The sequence below is a fragment of the Eschrichtius robustus genome, chromosome 16 (genome assembly GCF_028021215.1).
Source record: "Eschrichtius robustus isolate mEscRob2 chromosome 16, mEscRob2.pri, whole genome shotgun sequence".
Lineage (NCBI taxonomy): Eukaryota > Metazoa > Chordata > Mammalia > Artiodactyla > Eschrichtiidae > Eschrichtius > Eschrichtius robustus.
In genome coordinates, this window is record NC_090839.1 from 30,212,073 (window position 1) to 30,232,552 (window position 20,480).

Genomic DNA, 20,480 nt, shown 5'->3' on the forward strand with positions numbered 1-20,480 from the left:
AAATAATAAATGCTGGAGAGGGTATGGAGAAAAGGGAACCCTCCTAAACTATTTGTGGGAATGTAAATTGGTGCAGCCACTATGGAAAATAGTATGGAATTTCCTTAAAAAACTGAAAATAGAGTTACCATATGATCCAGTAATCCCACTCCTGGGCATATATTTGGAAAAGACAAAAACTCTAATTCTAAAAGGTACATGCACCCCAATGTTCATAGCAGTACTATTTTCAGTCACCAAGACATGGAAGCAACCTAAGTGTCCATCAACAGATAAATGGATAAAGAGGACGTGGAATATATATATATATATATATATATATATATATACACACACACATATATACACACACAATGGAATATTACTCAACCATAAAAAAATGAAATAATGCCATTTGCAGCAACATGGATGGACCTAGAGATTATCACACTAAGACAGACAGAGAAAGACAAGTATATGATATCACTTATGTGTGAAATCTTAAAAAAATGATACAAATCAACTTATTTACAAAACAAAAATAGATTCACAGACATAGAAAACAAACTTATGGTTACCAAAGGGGAAGGGAGGATGAATTAGGAGTTTGCAATTAACAGATACACATTACTATATATAAAATAGATAAACAACAAGGATCTACTGTATAGCACAGGGAACTGTATTCAATATCTTCCTAGATATTTATTTACAAAACAGAAACAGACTCACAGACTTAGAGAACAAACTTATGGTTACCAGGGGAAAAGGGTGGGTGGGAGGGTTAGTTAGGGAGTTTGGGACTGACATGTACACAGTGCTATATTTAAAATGGATAACCAACAAGACCTACTGTATAGCACAAGGAACTCTGCTCAGTATTATGTAGCAACCTAAATGTGAAAAGAATTTGAAAAAGAATAGATACATGTATATACATAACTGAATCACTTTGCTGTACACCTGAAACTAACACAACATTGTAAATCAACTACACTTCAATAAAAATTTTAATTAAAAAAATAGAAAAATAATAAAGAACATTAGCTACTAAAAAAATAAAAAATAAAAAAATAAAGTGATCTTAGGTTACTAGTGCCTCCAAGAAAAAGGGGGGGAGGGAGGAGCAAAGAAACAAAAACAGCACAAAAAATACAAAGTATATACGATGCTAGAAATAAATCAAAATATATCAGGAATCAAAATAAATGCAAACGGACTAAACCCTCCAGACAGCAGACAAAGATCATCAGATGGATATTTTAAAATCTCATGTGCTGTTTCCAAGGGACACCTTTAAAACCTAAGGACAGGTGCATATGGATTTTATCCTTTTTGGTTCCTAGGGAACAAAAACTGAAATTCAATCTTCAAGGGCAAAATCACCGGGTGTGTGAGTGCCATCCAATTCTGTAAATTGGGATTGGTTTTGAGTGCTGAAGATTTCTATTAAAGACAGCTGTCTGTAGTATTGTGCCACATAATTTATTCTTCAATGCAGTATTAGTTTGGAAAATGTAAAGAAAGGCCCAGGATCATAGTCAGGCAGATGAGGTATGTAGATCATACAGATCTCTCTATCACTGACTGTGTCTGGAGAATGAACCATATAAACCCAACTTCCAAACTCTGTTGTGAAGATTCAACAAGCAGACACATGTAAGACTAAGTGCCAAGCATTAGGCTAAGCGCTCAATAAATAACAGATATAATCACAGGCCTGGATAAGATCAAACATCCTCAGGCTCAGGTTATGAACACAAGCAGCATTGACTGATCAAAACTTTTACCCTGTACTCCTAAATGATTGTCCTAGAAGCCTTCCCATTCTTCTGTGTCTCTGTGAAGAAATGTTGCATATATGTGTAACTCATTACCAAAGAATGTTGCAGGGTTTCTTTGGCCTAGGAATTGCTAGAAGCCTTTGAAATTTGACGTGAAAAATTCACGAAATGAGTGTGAAGTGCCGCCATCCTGTGGTTGTTTCATGCAATGTCCTTTCCTGAAACTCTCCCTGGTCCCTGGAACTTAAATAGCACATTCAGTTCCATAGGTCCCCATTAGTGTTGCCCAGAGTAAAAACTTTGGGTTACTTTACACCAAAATGACACAGTGAGCCAAAGCCTGGGCAAAATAAAAGAGGAAGAGATGCTATAGTGTATTATCCTTCCCAGTGGGTGAACACAGAGAAAAGAAAGACCCACATGGCTTTTTAAAGCTGAGCCTGGAGCACCCTTCAGACCTGCTGCCCATGCAGGACATTTTCTCAGCTGGAACTTGGTGAGAAATCTGTCTTGTACATCACCTCCAAACTAATCTCCAATCAAACACTGCTTTATGGAGAGTAAGAGTCTCATCAGACCCAAGCCACTCATCCTGGCCTTCATTCAAGGCTTCTTACATCCTGGATCTTACATGCTAGATCCTTTAGTCTTTTGTCCAACTACTGACCAGGATGGATCTTACACCTCTTGCCTCCACTCTCTTTCCACCCTCCATCTCTAAATGACCTACACATTCTTCTGTGAATACCTAAATTCCCTCCTGACCCTGAAATCTTCCTCAGGAACCCTGGTCAGCCTCCCACGGTGCTACATCTTAGCACTTGAAGATGAAGTCTTCAGTGAAGTCTCTGAAGGAGGAGGTCATGGGTTAGTACTACTACCGCTTTTGTTATCCTCCCAGATCTCTGCATGGTTTATCCCCTTAAGATCTCTACTCAAAATGTCGCCTCTTCACCGATGGCCTCTATAAAATAATGCAACATTCCTTAACATGTACCAAAATCTCATGTACTACGTATTTACTTGATTTTCTGTCTCCCTTAGGGTGTAAACTCCATGGTGGCAGGGACTTGGTTTTGTTTAGTACTGTACCCCCAGCACCTAGAAATATAGTTGGTGTGCAATTGGCACACAAAACCTCTTTTTTCTTTAAGTACACTTACAGTACCTTCACACTCACTTTTTTTCTAATATTTATTTGTCTGCGTAGCGTTTTAGTTGTGGCACGCAGGACCTCTGTTGCTGTGTGCAGGATCTTCCTTGTGGCATGTGGGATCTTTTAGTTGCAGTATGCGGGATCCTCAGCTGTGGTATGCGGGATCCTCAGCTGCGGCATGCAAACTCCTAGTCGCATCATGTGGGATCTAGTTCCCTGACCAGTGATCAAACCAGGGCCCCCTGCATTGGGAGTGTGGAGTCTTAGCCACTGGACCACCAGGGAAGTCCACCCCCCCTTTTTTTTAGTGAATGGAAAAATTGATTCTGTAGCTTCTTTTTTTTCTTTTTTTTTTTTTAAACATGTTAATATCTTTCTTTATTTATTTATTTTTGGCTGTGTTGGGTCTTCGTTTCTGTGCGAGAGCTTTCTCTAGTTGCAGCAAGTGGGGGCCACTCTTCATCGCGGTGCGCGGGCCTCTCACTATCGCGGCCTCTCTCGTTGCAGAGCACAGGCTCCAGACGCGCAGGCTCAGTAGTTGTGGCTCACGGGCCTAGTCGCTCCGCGGCATATGGGATCTTCCCAGACCAGGGCTCGAACCCGTGTCCCCTGCATTGGCAGGGGGATTCTCAACCACTGCGCCACCAGGGAAGCCCGATTCTGTAGCTTCTTGAACATCAACAGTTATAGCTGATTCCTCATCCACAAAAGAAGATGTTAGATCATATGGTCTCCAAGGTGCCCGCTAGCTCAAAACTTACCTATGTTCTCAGGGGCCCAAAAAAGACCAGCTGAATTACATTGCTTAGTTTGGGTACTGAGAAGATGAATAGATGCAGCTTTGGGCTCATTTCTCTGCTCACCCTCCCACCACCCCCACCAGTTCAATCTTCCTGTCTGTGAGGTGCCGGCAGACTAAAATCAGTCCCCTGGGCCTCACACACATAGAATGATGCCAGCTGTCAGGGCGCCACACTGGCACTTAAAGAACTAGGCTGACATTGACAGAAGCTGGAACAATGCAATCAGGATAGTAAATCTGAGGTGAAGAAATGCAACAGCTTGTGGCACCCCAAAACTGTTTTGATCAATAGCATCTTGCCTCCTCATCCAAAGAGTAAGTAAGTAATGTCCTTTCCTGTGCAAAATTGGATGCTACCAGGCAGTGATGGGTGGCTGGGGTTTTTCTAAGAGAAAGAGGAGGAAAAAATGCTTAGAAAGCAGCAATGGAAAGCAAGGCAGACTTCAACCTTTAACACCCATCTGAACAATGTGTGGGTCATAAAAGCTATCATAATGGAAACTAGAATAAATTTGGAATTGAATTATAATGAAAGTATTGCATGCCAAAATTTGCAGAATACAGCTAAAGAAGTACTTAGAGGGAAATGCATATTGAAGGAGAAAAGTTTAAACCAATGAACCAACATTCATATTAAGAAATGAAATAGAGAACAGCAAAATAAAGCCAAACAAGTAGAAGAAAGGAAATAATAAATATAAGAGCAAAAACTAATTTAAAAGAAAATAAACAGACAATAGAGAGAATCAACAAAATCAAAAGTTCATTGTTTGAAATGGTATATAAGATTAAAAACTTTCTGACAAGACTGATGAAAAGAAAGTAAAAATAAATATTAAGGATAAAAAAAGATCACAACTACAGATGATGCAGAAAACATAAAAAATTCTCCAATTCAAATCTATACTACAAAATGTGAAAGCACAGATGAAATGAACAAATTCCCAGAAAACTATAACAAAAATGGTCCAAGAAAGTAGAAATCCTGAATAATCTGTGGCCATTATAAATTTGAATTAATAATTTAAAATATGCTTTCAAGATCTCTTTGTTCTTGGTGTTTTGCTGGTTTATTACAATGGGTGAAAGCCTGGATTTCTTTTTATTTATCCTGCTTGAGATGCATTCCTGCACCTTTGGATCCATGCTTTTCATCAGTTCTGGGGAAACTGCATCCACCAGCTCTTCAAATATTGTTCTTCCTGGTGATGGTTAATTTTATGTTGTATACTTGAGTGGGCTGAGGGATGCCCAGATAGCTGGTAAAACACTATATCTGGGTGTGTTTATGAGGGTGGTCCTGGAAGAGATTAGCATCTGAATTGAACTGAGTAAAGCAGATGGCCCTCCCAAACGTGGGTGGTCATCCTCCAATCCACTGAGCACCAGAACAGAACCAAAAGGTGAAGGAAGGGCAAATTAGTTCCTTCTCTGCTTGAGCTGAGACATCCATTTCCTCCTCCCCTTAAACATTGGCACTCTGGGTTCTCAGGCTTTCAATATCAGACCTGGGCCTATAACATCAGCGGCCTCCACCCCCATTCTCAGGCCTTCTGGCTCAAACTGAATTACATCATCCAGCTCGCAGCCTGCAGACCAAGGAACTTCTTGGCCTCCATAACCGTGTGAGCCAATTCCTATAATAAATCTCTTATCTATATTTATATCTATATCTGTATCTATAGCTATATCCTATTGCTTCTGTTTCTCTGGAGAACCCTCACTAATACACTCCTATTTATCCTTTCTGCTTTCTGGGCAGAACAGAAGCTAGATTCTCTCATTCCACATTCTGTATCTCCTAATTGCTCTTTCACCTCTTTATCTCTCTTTGTTGCATTCTGGATAAGTTATTTGGTTAGATCTTCCAGTTCACTAATACTTTCTTAAGCCATGCCTAATTTGCTAATGAATCGATACATTTCTTTAAAGTTTCAACAAGTTTCTCATTTCTACAAATATCATATCTGTTCACTTCTGCCACGCTCCCCGAACATGGCACAGATGAAGCTGCATACCTCAAGAACAGGAACTGGTAATCCTTTTGCATAAATGGTCAGATAATAAATAATAAATATTTTAGACTTTGTGGGCCACATATAGTCTCTGTCGCAAATTTTTTTTTATAACCCTTTAAAAATGTGAAAATCATTCTTAGCTCTTAGGCCCTACAAAAACAAGCCACAGGCCAGATTTGGTCCCAGGGTCATGGTTTACTGACCCCTGCTCTAGAGCTCCCACACTCAACCCAATGCAATGGTCAGTGCAGCACAGGAAAGCTTATAGAGCATTCATGAGGGAATGGTTAGGATAAAAGTTCCTCTGGTAATGAGCCTGGTCTTCTCAGCCTATGTGTGGCAGGCAGATGATCCCAAAGACCACGCATGCCTCAGTGAGGAAATATGCTGGTGCCACACGGCATGGAACCAGTAGAGGCCTGACATAAGGAGACCCAGAGCTCAGAGATTTCAAGCACCTGTCTGAGATCAGTGTGTCTCAGAGGATAAAGCACACAGGTCCAGGGGCCAGTCCAAAGCAGCCATTTTATAGCAGGGATTGATGGGGTCCCAAGACACAGCACCAGATCCTGAGCACAGAGAACTGAGACATACCCCCTTTTCCCCTGCAACTAGGGTATGAGAATGCTCCCATAAACCCTACTGCAATTTTGAAAAGACCTGAAGAAGAGAGGAAATCTGAAGGATTCTTAGCAACCCTGTTTAAACCAGAAACAACTGAGATACCAGTAACTGGAAAGTTTACACACTGAACATATTTTACAGGTTCCAACAACATTTAATCAGTAAATTGTCCATCTACTGCCACTGGAAGTTGAAAAATGAAATGCATAACTGTTTCCTGTGTGAAACTAAAATGTTTAGAGGTGTTCTGTCTACATGTGCAAGTTAATGGCTAACATGATAGAAATGAATCAGAGCAGCTAGGTGTATAAAAAATGGGGTTTTAGTAGATTTTATGGGAAGTGATGGGAGAACTGAGACTCAACTGAGAATAGGTAAAATGAAATAGTGTGATAAAAAAAATGTATCACTATTTATTGATAAGGGGGACAAAAGAACAAGATGAAAGTCCACTAACATTCGCTGAGTTCCTACTACATGCCAGGTACCACATCTGTGTCACATACTAGCTACCACACCTCTGTCACACCTGGCCTATGTTCGGTAAAATGTTTGTTGTCAGGATGAATGAATCCTCCATCTTCATTCTGCAAAAGAAATGAAAACTCAGGAAGGTTGGGCAATTACCTTAAGGTCACATTGTAAGTAGCAGAGCTGGGATCTTAACCCAGGTTTGCTGACTCATTCATATTCACTGCTGCTTAAAAATCATCCCCAAATTTGGTGAACCTAACAAACAGCCCAAAGGCAAGGGAGATAATGGTCTTTGACATCACATGCTACAGAGATGCCCATGGAGGTCAGGATTATGAAGTACCAGGGGAGATAGTTTAGTAAAGAGAGGGAGGTAAAGAAGCCAAAGAAATATTCTTACTGTTTATACCATGTCCCCATCTAATCATAAGCTTTTCTGCCTCACTAGTGGAAGTGCACTTTTCTGCCTCACTAGTGGAAGTGCACTTTTCTTCAGCCACCTAAGTTAGCAAACTGCTTTAGCACAGTTCCTTTATAACCAGAGGACTCAAATCTATCCAAAGTATGACTCTGGTTAACTTTCAGCTCAGTGACTCTCAGGCTTTCTGTATTTAATCCACAGAAGTGTGCATTTATATAACTTATATATATGGTATATATATTTGTATATACATGTATATGTGTATATTTACATGTATGTATACATATGTATGAGACAAAAGTTTTATAAATCAATACTCCTTACTCTATGTAATGTATTATTATTTCATATATTCTTTCATCCTACTTTTTTAATGCTGGCCAAGAATGTCTAAATTAATTCTGCAATCCCATTCCAACTTCTCCTTTGAAACCCCCTACCTTAGTAGATAAGCACCTGTAACCCCAGGAATATTTAGGATTAAGTATAGAAGTAACGAAGTAGATCAGTCATAGCATTAACATTTTCCGTTACATTTTTTTAAAATTTATTTATTTTATTTATTTTTGGCTGCATTGGGTCTTCATTGCTGCAAACTGCTTTCTCTAGTTGCAGCGAGCGGGGGCCACTATTCGTTGCGGTGCGCGGGCTTCTCACTGTGGTGGCTTCTCTTGTTGTGGAGCACGGGCTCTAAGTGCACGGGCTTCAGTAGTTGTGGCATGTGGGCTCAGTAGTTGTGGCTCGCGGGCTCTAGAGCGCAGGCTCAGTAGTTCTGGCGCACGGGGGCTTAGCTGCTCCATGGCATGTGGGATCTTCCCCGACCAGGGCTCGAACCTGTGTCCCCTGCGTCGGCAGGCAGATTCTTAACCACTGCGCCACCAGGGAAGTCCTTCCATTACATTTTGGAAACTTCTATTTAATTTGGTAGTTATAATGTTTAAGAGAATTTAATATTCTGATGTAATAGATTAATTTTGCAATTCCATTTTAAAATGTGAGATGGAGTGACTGATTCAGACTCATGACTGTAAGTGGATACATGTAACAAAATTCAAGCACATTTGCAAGCAATATTCAGACTATGAGATTTTAAGATTTAAGATTAATTAAAGTTTATTAGATTTTAACAGGGAGCTCAGGGACTTCCCTGGTGGCGCAGTGGTTAAGAATCTTCCTGCCAATGCAGGGCACAGAGGTTCGATCCCTGGCCCGGGAAGATCCCACATGCCGCAGAGCAACTAAGCCCGTGCGCCACAACTACTGAGCCTGCGCTCTAGAGCCCGTGAGCCACAACTACTGAGCCCTTGTGCCACAACTAGTGAAGCCAGCACGCCTAGAGCCCATGCTCCACAACAAGAGAAGCCACCGCAATGAGAAGCCCACGCACCGCGAAGAGTAGCCCCCGCTCGCTGCAACTAGAGAAAGCCCAGGCGCAGCAACAAAGACCCAACGCAGCCAAAAATAAATAGATAAAATAAATAGTAATTAAAAAAAAAAAGTGAGCTCAGTACTTGGATCTTGTCAAATAACTGAATTGCTTAAGAAGAAAATACCTTAAAATTGTAAATGCACGTTAGCTGTGGGAATTTAAGTTATAAAAAAATCCCCTTAAGATGACTTTTTAAATTTACCAGCATATATACCACTTTGGGGTAACCAGGTTTTGGGTTTATAATTCTAATATTAATTATTAAAGCAAAAGTAATTTCAAAATAGTCGCCCGAGTGCCCAAAAGCTGCCCCGAGAACACGGAAGCAGCTCCAGTTCACTCGGAGCTAACCGAGTGTTAAGAATTTAGGGCCGTGCACTAGGGCGAGCGACACGTGGCCCCGCAAAAGGAGCAGGGTTCTGCAGAAGCAGGGAACGAGAAACCGACCTAGGAAGAGGTGGGACCATCGTTCTTTCCTACTTCAGCGCCTGCCGCCCTTATTTTTAAGAATAAATAAAAAACAATTTAAAAGCACGAAGCCAGCCACTAGGAATCACGATGCCTCAGGGTCTGCGCCAGCGCACCCCAGGCCCCGCTTCCATCCCGGTAAGGAGGGGAGGGCGCGCGGACCCGGGGCTCCAGTCAGGGTCGTCCCCAGTGCCCGGCGGGGACGAAGGGGGTCATGAGGTCGCCTGGGTCCAGAGATCCCCGGCGCTGAGGACAGTGGGCTCCGCAATAGTTTCTGCCCGGAAGGATCGCCGCGGCCCGCGCGGGGGCCTCCAGCCCGGATTCCACAGAGCTCTGCTGCCCGTAATTTACAGGATGAAAACATGAGGGATTGGACAGTTATCCGGAAAAGCGCCTTTCCAAACCGTTTTGCGGCCTGCAGGGCCCCCTCGGCCCCGCGCGTGCCCGGCAACCAAGCCTCAGCGGAGGCCGGAAAAGGCCGGCTAGTCCGCACTCGCGCCCCCGCCCTGCGGGCCGTACCACCCCGGCGGACCCCCTCCGAAGTTGCGGAAAGGTACAGTCCCCGGCCTCTGATTGGCCGAAGACGCAGGGGCGTGGCCTCCGGAGCCTGGTTCTGCCCGCCAGAACCCACTCGCCGCAGTGCGAGCCGGGCCAAGAGCGAGCGCCATGGTGAGGAGTGGTTGCGGGTTGCCGGCGAGGCGGAGGCCATGGTTTGGGCCTGGGTTCGGGCCGGGGCCCGGGCCTGCCCGGGGAGCGAAGCCAGGCGAACGCGGGGGCCGCGCTGACGCTCGCGCCCCGGCTCCTTTTCCAGGTGCTGCTGCACGTGCTCTTCGAGCATGCGGTCGGCTACGCGCTGCTGGCGCTGAAGGAGGTGGAGGAGATCAGCCTGCTGCTGCCGCAGGTGAGTGGACGCGGTGGGCTCGCCCGGCCGCGCCGCAGCCCCTCGGGCAGCGCGGGCCCCAGCATGCACCGCGCGCTCCCACGTGGCCGGCCGCGCGTTGGGGGGGTGCGCTGTGCGCAGCAGCTCAAGAGCAGGGGATCTTTACTTGCATTCGTGATTAGAATCGTGTTAGAAGCATTTAAAAGTAAGTCTCCCGCATTCGAATTTGTGTGCACTCTATACAAAATGCAGATTTTCATTTTTGCATAAAGAGCAAATAAAACTATATGAAGGATGCAAAAAAAAAAAGTCTCCCGGACTCCACCCCGTACCGATGAAGCGGAACCGGGATTTAGGCCCCGTGATCCGTTCATTTTTAAAGCGTTCGGTTGGTCCAGACCTGCAGCTGCTTTACTGCGCCCTAGAGGCAAGGGCGAGGGAAGGAAACCACTCATCGTGTTTCTCCCCCCCAGGTGGAGGAGTGCGTGCTGAACCTGGGCAAGTTCCACAACATCGTTCGTCTCGTGGCTTTTTGTCCCTTTTCCTCGTCCCAGGTTGCCTTGGAAAATGCCAACGCTGTGTCTGAAGGTGAGTTTGCCACTAAATATTTTAGGGAGATAAGCCTGCTACTGTTAACCTTTTAAATTGCACAATCTAGGATGTAGGCTTTATTTCTTGTGGGCACTGTAGTGATAAATGATTCCTAAATGAAATCTGGCTGGGGTGGGGGGACTGGTATAATACTAGACCCAATCAAATGTGGTTTTCTGCTACTTTGTTCAATTGATTTTGATACCAAAAGCCAAGAGAAAGAGGTTTGGTCCCAGAAGGTAAATCCAGTACTAAATGCTCCTATTGTGCTCCAGGGTGTTTTTTAAGCTTTCAGTAATGTATTTCATACTTATGTTATTGAGCCCGAGTTGTGTTCCTCCCATGGTTGATGCAGGCTTTGCAGTGATGACCTGAGTCTGTCAATCCCCTGAGTATAATCACTGATGTCTCCATGTCTCTGAGCAAAGCCTGAAGGGGAGGGCTCTAGGCACACCATCCTAGCATGCTCTGCAAGACCAATGTAAGATCAGTCTGTCAGTGATCAGTTGAGGGGACAGGATTCCTTTTTATGATTTAAGCATCCTTCAGCATGTTAGTGGGAGCTCTGTTCTTTGCCCTGAGGTGTTGTTCATGAGGACCTCCGCCTGCTCTTGGAGACTCACCTACCAACCAAAAAGAAGAAAGTGCTCCTGGGGGTTGGGGACCCCAAGATAGGTGCTGCTATACAAGAGGAGTTAGGGTACAACTGCCAGACTGGAGGTGTCATAGCCGAGATCCTTCGAGGTGAGACCGTCTATTGACATTTTTGAATTCTGGGTGGGGGTGTCTAGAAACTCATTAGGCTTAAGGTTGATTTTTGGAAGCCCTCCTGCTTGGCTGGTGCCCATGGGTGCAGGAGCTGGCTCAGCCCTTCCTTGCTCACAGTCTTGCCCTCCTCCAGGAGTCCGTCTGCACTTCCACAACCTGGTGAAGGGTCTGACTGATCTGTCTGCTTGTAAAGCCCAACTGGGGCTGGGACACAGCTATTCTCGTGCCAAAGTTAAGTTTAATGTGAACCGAGTGGACAATATGATTATCCAGTCCATTAGCCTCCTGGACCAGCTGGATAAGGACATCAATACCTTCTCCATGCGTGTCAGGTAAAGTGCAGGGATGACCCCTTAGAAACAAGGTCTTGGGTCTGTGGTTTAGCTAATTTTGAATCTTGAGATCAGGACTGGCTCCTGTGGGTAGAACCATGTGGGGTGGAGCTGGGCCTCCTGGTGCTTACCACAGGCTGTGTTCTTACACTGACTGTATAGAAAGAGGAGGCAGAGTAAACGCACCCCATATACACCTCAGCCCAGGCCCTTTGCCTGGTCTGTATTGTGAATGGGGCGACATGGAGTTGAGGTTTTGGATCTGATTTGTTCCCGTTTTCCTCCAGGCAAAGAGTAGATCTGGAGAGGGCTGAGGCTATAGCTTTGAGACATGGCAGCTGGGCCATGGAGTGATTGTGGCTCTTTGCAGGGAGTGGTATGGGTATCACTTTCCTGAACTGGTAAAGATCATCAATGACAATGCTACATACTGCCGCCTTGCTCAGTTCATTGGAAACCGAAGGGAGCTGAATGAAGAAAAGTTGGAGAAGCTGGAGGAGCTGACAATGGATGCAGCCAAGGCTAAGGCTATTCTGGATGCCTCGCGGTCCTCCATGGGTCAGTATAGAGCCTGGCAGCCAAAATAAGGTACAGGGCTCTGAATACTGGGCTCCTGCATTCATACTTGATGTCCCTTAGGCATGGACATATCAGCCATTGACTTGATAAACATCGAGAGCTTCTCCAGTCGTGTGGTGTCTTTGTCAGAGTACCGCCAAAGCCTACACACTTACCTGCGATCCAAGATGAGCCAAGTAGCCCCCAGCCTGTCCGCCCTAATTGGGGAAGCGGTGCGTCATGGGAAACCAAAAAATGGGGGATTAAGAAATTACCATGTATATTTGTATTGTTGTATTTCCTGACCCATCATATCTTCCCCAGTGGTACTTGATGGGGAGGAGGTGAAGCAGGATTATGCAGTTGGTAGGTTGGCAATCCCAGCTTCTCTAATTCCTTGAATCCTTCTCCAGGTAGGTGCACGTCTCATTGCTCACGCTGGCAGTCTCACCAATCTGGCCAAGTATCCAGCATCCACAGTGCAGATCCTTGGGGCTGAAAAGGCCCTGTTCAGGTACCAGTGAGGGCACCTGCCCACACTCAGGTGCCACTTCTGGTGCCCACTGCTTGTTTGGGGATCACGGTGATGGTTGACCAGGGCTCCCTGACCTGTACAGGCCTCTGCTATGGGGGTGATGGCCAGTCCTGGTGTCTGAGTGATTCCCTGGGCCCAGCACAGGGACCAACTTTCCAGGTCAGCGACATTGGATGCCTTCCCTCTGCCTCTGGGAGTGGTGGCTTGGCATGAGGTGGGGTAGAGACCCATCCTGGCCTGAGGCTTACCTGGAAACAGGGGGAAGAGGGGAAGGGAGGCGCTGCCTTAGCTAACGAGGTTGAAATTTCTGATCTTAAAACTCTCCGCTGAATATTCTTCTCCCAGAGCCCTGAAGACAAGGGGTAACACCCCAAAATATGGACTCATTTTCCACTCTACCTTCATTGGCCGAGCAGCTGCCAAGAACAAAGGCCGCATCTCCCGATACCTGGCAAACAAATGCAGTATTGCCTCACGAATTGATTGCTTCTCTGGTATGGGTGGGGAAGTTGGCAGTTGGGAGGGAGGGAGGCTGACTACCCTAGCAGCTTCTACAATGATGGCAGTATTTTTCGTCAACAGCAGTTCACCTAGTGAGTGTTGATACTTTGAGTCTGAGTGAAGCTCAGGGTAGAAGGAATACTGGGGGTGGTGAGTAGTTTGTCCCTTTAGAGACTGACGTGCTATGTTTACTTACATACATGCATATCCAGAGGTACCTACCAGTGTATTTGGGGAGAAGCTTCGAGAACAAGTTGAGGAGCGGCTGTCCTTCTATGAGACTGGAGAGATTCCACGAAAGAATCTGGATGTTATGAAGGAGGCAATGGTTCAGGTCAGTTTGGGGTCAGGTCAGGTGGGGAGAACCAGAGCTGGCTGTTGGAGTTGATGAACTGTCTTAGCCTGACCATGTAGAGTGGAGGCATTAAAACTGATTTAATGAGCCTGATCCAATAAAGCCAAGAGAGAGACCTGGGGAACCAGAGGTCTTCAAACCTTTTCAGCACTTTTCTTTGGCCAGGCAGAGGAAGCGGCTGCTGAGATTACTAGGAAGCTGGAGAAACAGGAGAAGAAACGCTTGAAGAAGGAAAAGAAAAGGCTGGCTGCGATTGCCCTGGCGTCTTCAGAAAACAGCAGTAGTACCCCAGAGGAATGTGAGGTCAGTAGTAGACAGCCCTTAGCCCTGGGTGAAGATCTTAAGCCGTAGGGCAGAAAACAGCAGAACAGAGGATATGCCACCTCAAGTCAAGGTCTGGAATACAGGCTTTTGGACTGAAATAAGGATCTGAAACCTCTAAAACTACCTCTTGATTCTATAGGAAGGAGATAGGTGCTGAGAGAACTCGCTCAAGAGCCCAGAGCGCTGGTTTGTAGCAGCACCTGTTCACTGGGCGAGTGTGTTCTGTCCTTGGCTGCTTCCCAGGAGTCCTCAACCGGGGGTAGTGTAAATTCCTGCTCTGCTTGTTCCCAGACATGTCTAGAAATGGTAGCATTTCATACTGGGGGTTGAGGGCAGGGAGAGCTCCAGTGTGCTATGTTAGAATCATTCTCCCTGGGATTGTTGTAGTGCCCAGTCCGCCAGTGTTTCAGGGTCCCCTCTGGAACTTGGTGTCATGATTTCTTTTGCAACCAGCATGGTAGGGTTTTCTGTAAATTACTTACTGGGCTTAGATAATTGTGTATTCTCCCTACCTTCTAAGTGATTGGCGGTGGGCGGTGGGGGGGGTCACCTTTGACATGCATTTCCAGAGTTAGAGCCATACAATTTAAAAATCATCCCAGAAACACTGGACAGTCTTAACACCATTTCCATCCACCAGTCTTTCTGCCCTGGGTACTTAACAGCTGGAATTCTAACGGGGTGTGTATGCATGTTCATACAATGGATGACACTCTTTTCATGCCCATTTTTCCCTTTCTGCCATCAGGAGACAAGTGAAAGACCCAAAAAGAAGAAAAAGCAAAAGCCCCAGGAGGCTCCTCAGGAGAATGGAATGGAAGACCCATCTGTCTCCTCCAAACCCAAAAAAAAGAAATCTTTTTCCAAGGAGGAGCTGGTTAGTAGTGATCTTGAAGAGACAGCTGGCAGTGGAAGTCTTCCCAAGAGGAAGAAATCTTTCCCCAAAGAGGAACCAGATAGTGACCCTGAAGAGTCAGGAAACAAGAGGGTCCCCAAGAAAAAGAGGAAATTCTCTTCCAAGGAGGAGCCTCTCAGCAGTGGACCTGAAGAGGCTGCTGCCAGCAAGAGCGGCAGCTCCAAGAAAAAGAAAAAGCTCCGAAAGCTATCCCAGGAAAATTAGAATGGACATTTCCCTAGTAGGGCATAACTTACAGAGATATTTCCCAACCCATCCCCTATAGCCCAATAAAAATAAAAACAAAATTCACGAGTCATGTCATATCATGTTTTATTGGACACCTTACATGGTGGGACCTATGGGTTGGACAGGGCACCAATGACCGCCTCAGTGAAGTCTTGGCAGGCGGCATAACCACCCATGTGAGAAGTTCGAACCTGTGGTGGAGAACTCTGTGGCCTGGGCCCCATCCCTAACCCCCCACCACCTAAGTAAGTTCCCTAAGGAAGCCAGCCCCAGACAACCTAGGCTCTGCCCAGACGGTGATAATGGTCTACAGGTTTAGGGCTCTTCTCTGGTCCACTGCACTGAAGGGAGGTGTATGGTCCTTGTGAGGCTGGAGGGAATAACGGGCTCTAGCCCCCATAGGGGTGCAGGTGGCCGATGACAGACTTGATGAAGTCGGTTGTGGTGCTGTAGCCGCCCATGTCTCGAGTCCGCACCTACAGCCACCACCGGCAACAGCCGTGGGGAAGAAAAGAGAGTGCATGAAGGCAGGGCAGTGTGATGGAAATGGAATCCAAAGAGGGTGACAAGGCCAGAAAAAGAAGACAATGCAGCAGAGATGCAAGGAGGCGGCCAGGTTTGGAAGAGCATGGACCCGTCCGTTCCTGTCTTTTGAGGGCCAGAGCCACTGTTCGAGCTCTGCTGTGGCCTGGGCGAGGGTGGGAAGCTGAGCATGAGTGAGAAGGGAAATGCAGATTGTGGAGACAGGAGAAGGATGCCTTGGAGGAAATAGAGAAGACCAGGTGGAAGCACAGATGACGGCAGGGGAATGGCAGATGAGGATGGGCTTCCAGGTGTGGAGAAAGTGACACTGGTGCCTCATCCTGCCAGCTATCTCCCTCTGCTCCTCCATCTCCCCTTAGACAGGAAGCTGCAAGTTCTCCATTAAGATGGCCAATTAAAGAGCCAATGGATGGAGCAGGAAAGAGGGAATAGCAGATGGGAACTAGGAGGCAAAGGAGATCAAGAGGATGAAACAGCCAAGAGAAGGGAAATGAACAGCCCTGACGGGATTGGGGGAAAAGCAGAGCAGAGGCTCTTGGGACCTGGAGGGAAAGGACGCCCCAACTCAGGTTCCCCAGAAAGTCCTGCCGAGACCCTAAACCCCACAGCCTTTCTAAACTCACCTTGCCGACTTTGATCACCTTCTTCACCGCATCTGCAATCGTGTTGGAGTGATGCTCGAGACTGTCAATGTGGACAGAAAGAAACTGAGATAGCCCCCATATCATCCCCCTGATTTCCCCACCTGTGCTCCCCGAACAACAGCCAGCTGCCTCCCCGGGCTGGCAGTGACCTACTTGAGATGCCGCAGCATGTTGGAAGCTGACAACAGCATGGCTGTGGGGTTGGCTATATTCCTGCCCACTGCCTGGGCAAATGGATGCCGGGCACCCTGTGGAAAGAGGAGCAGGCCAGAGTCACTGGGAGCAGACATTCTGCGGAAGCTGAGGTCAGGGAAGGGCATTAGGATGAAAGGTCAGGCCAGGAACACTGAGATGTAAGGTGGGGACAGGAGCAGGCCAGGGTCACTTAGGAGGGGGATGCACTGGGGGAGAGCTATCAAGGGGACCTGAGGTCAGAAGAAGGGCACAGAGAGGGCTGAGGGAGGCGGTGACTTCACTCACCGTCTCAAAGACTGCATACTCTGCACTGTAGCTCTCACCAGGGACCACACCAGCTCCCCCAACCAGGCCAGCAGCCAGATTGTCAATAATGTTCCCATAGAGGTTGGGCATCACCAGCACATCAAACTGGTAAGGATTCTGCACCAGCTGGGGGCAAAATGTGGGCATGGAGGAAAGACGTAAATCCTATTCCCTGCCTTTCTCAGCACTGAGAATGGAGACACCGGGAGGGCCTCACCTGCATGCAGCAGTTGTCTATGATCATTGTCTCAAACTTGATCTTGGGGTACAGTTCAGCAACTTCCTCACAGCACTGCAGGAACAACCCATCCCCCAGTTTCCTGTCCATGGGCCAAAGGGAACATTCAGCCGATAGAGTGCAGGGAGCTACCTTCCCAGGAACCTACCCCATGCAAAGCCATGTCCCTCACATGATATTGGCCTTGTGGACAGCTGTGACCTTGCCCCGCCCCTTCTTAGTGGCATAGTCAAAGGCGAACTTTGCGATCCGCTGAGATTTGGTTCGAGTGACAATCTTCAGGCACTCAATCACGCCCCTCGCACTCTGCATAAGACAGAAGCAGCTGGGTGACACTAGAAAAAAGGGAAGGAGCTGTGCCTCTCTCCCCACTTCACCCCTGCCCTCCGCGATTTCTAGGGCCTCACCTCGTGTTCCAGAGAGCTGTACTCCCCTTCTGTCTGCTCTCGAATAATCACCAAATCTAGATTGTTGTGTCGAGTCTTGTACCCAGGAAGTGACTTCACATGGACTACGTTGGCAAACAAGTCCAACTTACGCCTGGGGATGGGGCAGAGCCATGAGCACTGTGCCTGGTGCCCCAGTACCCCACTCACCCATGTCCTCCCACCACCTACCTCAGCCGCATATCGTAGGAGGCTAGTTCCCCCTTATACTCCATCGGGGTGTGGATCTTTCCTGCATAAACAAAGTTGAGGTGGTGGGGGGGGGGGTTAGGCACAGGCCAAGCTCAAGGGAACCCAGATTGGTGTCCAATCCCCTCAATGATCCCCCCCAGACTCCCATCTCCCACTCCCAAATAAGTGATACTTAAATGCCTCTGGAGGCAAGGGGCAAAGGAAAATAATGTAGTTAAAACCAGAAACATTTTACCCACTGTTTCATTTCTAGTCACCAAATTTAATTTATGTTGAAACTTCAAAATGACCTAAAAGGACAGAAAAGAATTTTCTCATGTCATCAAAGAGCCTGGGTTTCGGGACTTCCCTGGTGGTCCAGTGGGTAAGACTCTGCACTCCCAATGCAGGGGGCCCGGGTTCGATCCCTGGTCGGGGAACTAGATCCCACATGCATGCCGCAACTAAAGATCCTGTGTGCCTCAACTAAGACCCAGTGCGGCATAAATAAATGAATGAATGAATTAATTAATTAATTAATTAATTTTAATTTAAAAAAAAAAGGAGCCTGGGTTTAATAGGTTGAGAAACAACCTAGGGGATCTGTGACCTTTCTTGATGTTTCTATGACTACATATTTGACATCTTCTCAACCAGCACTTATTGAATATCATGTGTCAGGCACTAGGGATATCAACCAAAAAACACAACACAAATTCCTGTCCTCAAGGGGCAAACAATGCATTGGGGGAAGACAGTTAATATGAAAGACATGATAAATACCATGGGAGAGGTATTACCAACACGCACAGGAGCACAGAGAAGAAATTCCCTCTGGTAACATCAGGAAGTATCATAGAACAGCTGGCACTTCAGCCAGACCTTAGGTTGAGTGAGTGTACTAGGTTGAACAGTGAACCACCCAAATGATATGTCCATGTCCTAACCCCCAGAACCTGTAAATGTGACCTTATTTGGGAAAACAGTGTCTGCAGATATAATAAGTTAAGGATCTTGAGACGGAATCACACTGGATCCAGGTAGGTCCTAAACCCAATGACAAGTCCTTATACAAGAAAAGAAGGAGAAACAGATACACAGACACAGAGTAGAGAAAACCATATAAAGACAGAGGCAGAGACTGAACTGATGCATCTACAAGCCAAGAAACACCGAGGAATGCCAGCAGCTGCCAGGAGCCACCAGCAGCTGGAAGAGGCAAGGAAGGATTCTACCCAAGTCTTCAGAAGGAGCTCTGCCAACACCTTAATTTCAGGATTCTGGCCTCCAGAACTGGGAGAGAATACATTTCTGTTATTTTAAGCCACCAGGTTTGTGGTAATTTGTTATGGCAGCCCTAGGAAACTAATACAGTGAGTGAGGAAGATTCTGACAGGTGGCACCAAAAGGAGAACACTGTGGCAGAAGGAACAGCAGAAGTCAAGACAGTACATGTATTTGGAAACTAATATAGTCTGGTGTGACCAAAGCACACAACAAGTGTTGTAGAAACAAAGGCAGAAAAGCTGAGGGTCAGCTCATAAACAGCTTACTCTCCTACACTAAGGCTGGGCCTGAAAGTCATGCTGGTTTTTCCAAGAGAAGAGCTGTAGAGGATGGACTGTAGGGGCAGAACTGAAAGCCAAAAAATCTAATGAGGCGATTACAGGAGGGAAGCAAAAGGGAAGACAAAAGAAAAGAGGCAGCTAGAAATGGCATTCTAGAAACACAGTTAACAAGACTTGATGACCCATAATGTAGCACCATGACAGACTACAAACTCATGGAGCCTTCCTGCATAGACAGCATGAGAGGCACACGATCTCTCAACTCCTGGGTTTCCAACTGGATTCCCACTGATGGCCACCAATCAGTGGCGGGAGCTCGGTAGAGTTAATGTATTATGTGTGTGCTGAGGGAAGGTTAATGAACACTTATTCGTTTGATTTTAACTAACATGGGTGGGGTAGCAAGGAGGCACACATACCAATGATGGCCACCTTGTTCTCCTTCATGGAACTCAGCACCTGCTCCAGCTTCTCCTCAGATGCCATATTCTGCACCTCGCTCAGGTGATGCTCCTGGAACTCCACTGGGACAGAGGCAGCCTTCAGGAGCAGGTGTCAAAAATCGCAGGGTCAGAATCGAGTAAGTCCTTTCCAACCCAGGCCATCGCCCCTGCTGGCTGACTCCCCCAGGCCACTCACCTTGAACACCTCCTTGACAGCGTGCATCAGTTCAGGCCCCACGCCGTCTCCCGGTAGCATAGTCACGGGAAAGGCGCCCTCCACCCTCACGTCCTCGCCCTGCGAGCAGGGTCAGCAGAGCTAGAGCTGGGGCTGGGGCAGGAGTCCTGGGGTAGGCCAGGAGAGGACGGGTCAGGGGCGTGGGCGAGACCGGAGCCGGACTTGCACTTACCTGGCTCCGCGAGGAGGCTTGCGCTACAGCCGAGGTACACAGGCTCCTCCATGCCCTGGGATTCGGGGCGGCGACCAGCGCCTACGACAGTCACATAAGCCTTTGAGGTCGGATCTGGGAGCCTCAGGTCCCGAATACTTCACTGAGCCCGGTACAAACCCGCCGCCCTCCCGCCTGCCGCAGCATGCCCCGTGCCTCACTCGGGTCACCCAGCGGACACCGCCGAGGGCCGCCATGTTCTCCACAGGAAGTCGCGGCGAAATGACGCCGGAAGCCGGCGAGGCTCACCGCCCCTATTTCCGGTCCGTCACGAATGCTGGGAGGTACGCTCATTTTCTCCAACCGAAACCGCCGACCCGTTCCTCTTCCTCCGCGT

The 20,480-nt window shown here is 47.0% G+C and overlaps 2 protein-coding genes and 5 non-coding genes across 7 annotated transcripts; 6 read left to right on the plus strand and 1 right to left on the minus strand.

Moving 5' to 3' along the window:
* Nucleotides 1–9,742: 9,742 nt before the first annotated feature.
* Nucleotides 9,743–15,206, plus strand: NOP56 (NOP56 ribonucleoprotein). The gene is made up of 12 exons (XM_068565219.1): nt 9,743–9,824; nt 9,967–10,056; nt 10,509–10,623; nt 11,209–11,370; nt 11,528–11,726; nt 12,097–12,284; nt 12,366–12,517; nt 12,698–12,798; nt 13,165–13,313; nt 13,533–13,654; nt 13,841–13,978; nt 14,748–15,206. Exons 1-12 carry the CDS (start codon nt 9,822–9,824, stop codon nt 15,117–15,119), a joined length of 1,791 nt encoding a protein of 596 aa, XP_068421320.1. The 5' UTR covers nt 9,743–9,821; the 3' UTR covers nt 15,120–15,206.
* LOC137750794 (small nucleolar RNA SNORD110) lies at nt 10,985–11,052 on the plus strand. The gene has a single exon (XR_011070579.1). It is a non-coding gene; the product is annotated as a small nucleolar RNA SNORD110 (small nucleolar RNA).
* Nucleotides 11,841–11,972, plus strand: LOC137750784 (small nucleolar RNA SNORA51). The gene has a single exon (XR_011070569.1). It is a non-coding gene; the product is annotated as a small nucleolar RNA SNORA51 (small nucleolar RNA).
* On the plus strand, nt 12,861–12,946 carry LOC137750792 (small nucleolar RNA SNORD86). Its single transcript, XR_011070577.1, has one exon. It is a non-coding gene; the product is annotated as a small nucleolar RNA SNORD86 (small nucleolar RNA).
* LOC137750774 (small nucleolar RNA SNORD56) lies at nt 13,371–13,441 on the plus strand. Its single transcript, XR_011070559.1, has one exon. It is a non-coding gene; the product is annotated as a small nucleolar RNA SNORD56 (small nucleolar RNA).
* Nucleotides 13,700–13,771, plus strand: LOC137750773 (small nucleolar RNA SNORD57). The gene has a single exon (XR_011070558.1). It is a non-coding gene; the product is annotated as a small nucleolar RNA SNORD57 (small nucleolar RNA).
* A 4-nt stretch (nt 15,207–15,210) lies between the features above and the next one.
* On the minus strand, nt 15,211–20,357 carry IDH3B (isocitrate dehydrogenase (NAD(+)) 3 non-catalytic subunit beta). Its single transcript, XM_068565220.1, has 12 exons — nt 20,305–20,357; nt 20,105–20,185; nt 19,894–19,992; nt 19,674–19,794; nt 17,687–17,747; nt 17,477–17,609; nt 17,242–17,375; nt 17,049–17,151; nt 16,811–16,957; nt 16,484–16,578; nt 16,310–16,370; nt 15,211–15,619 (listed from the first exon to the last, which is right to left on the minus strand). The coding sequence occupies exons 1-12, from the start codon at nt 20,338–20,340 to the stop codon at nt 15,533–15,535; spliced, it is 1,158 nt and encodes a 385-aa protein (XP_068421321.1). The 5' UTR covers nt 20,341–20,357; the 3' UTR covers nt 15,211–15,532.
* Nucleotides 20,358–20,480: the final 123 nt, after the last annotated feature.

Excerpts from the sequence above, each read along its gene's own strand:
- NOP56 (XM_068565219.1), top strand. Across the intron at positions 12,518-12,697 it reads CCGCCCTAATTGGGGAAGCG|GTAGGTGCACGTCTCATTGC; the intron begins GTGCGTCATGGG and ends ATCCTTCTCCAG. Across the intron at positions 13,655-13,840 it reads TGAAGGAGGCAATGGTTCAG|GCAGAGGAAGCGGCTGCTGA; the intron begins GTCAGTTTGGGG and ends TTCTTTGGCCAG.
- IDH3B (XM_068565220.1), bottom strand. The coding sequence starts at position 20,340 with ATGGCGGCCCTCGGCGGTGTCCGCTGGGTGACCCGA. Across the intron at positions 16,579-16,810 it reads AGTATGCAGTCTTTGAGACG|GGTGCCCGGCATCCATTTGC; the intron begins GTGAGTGAAGTC and ends CTCTTTCCACAG. Across the intron at positions 16,371-16,483 it reads AACATGCTGCGGCATCTCAA|TCTCGAGCATCACTCCAACA; the intron begins GTAGGTCACTGC and ends CCACATTGACAG.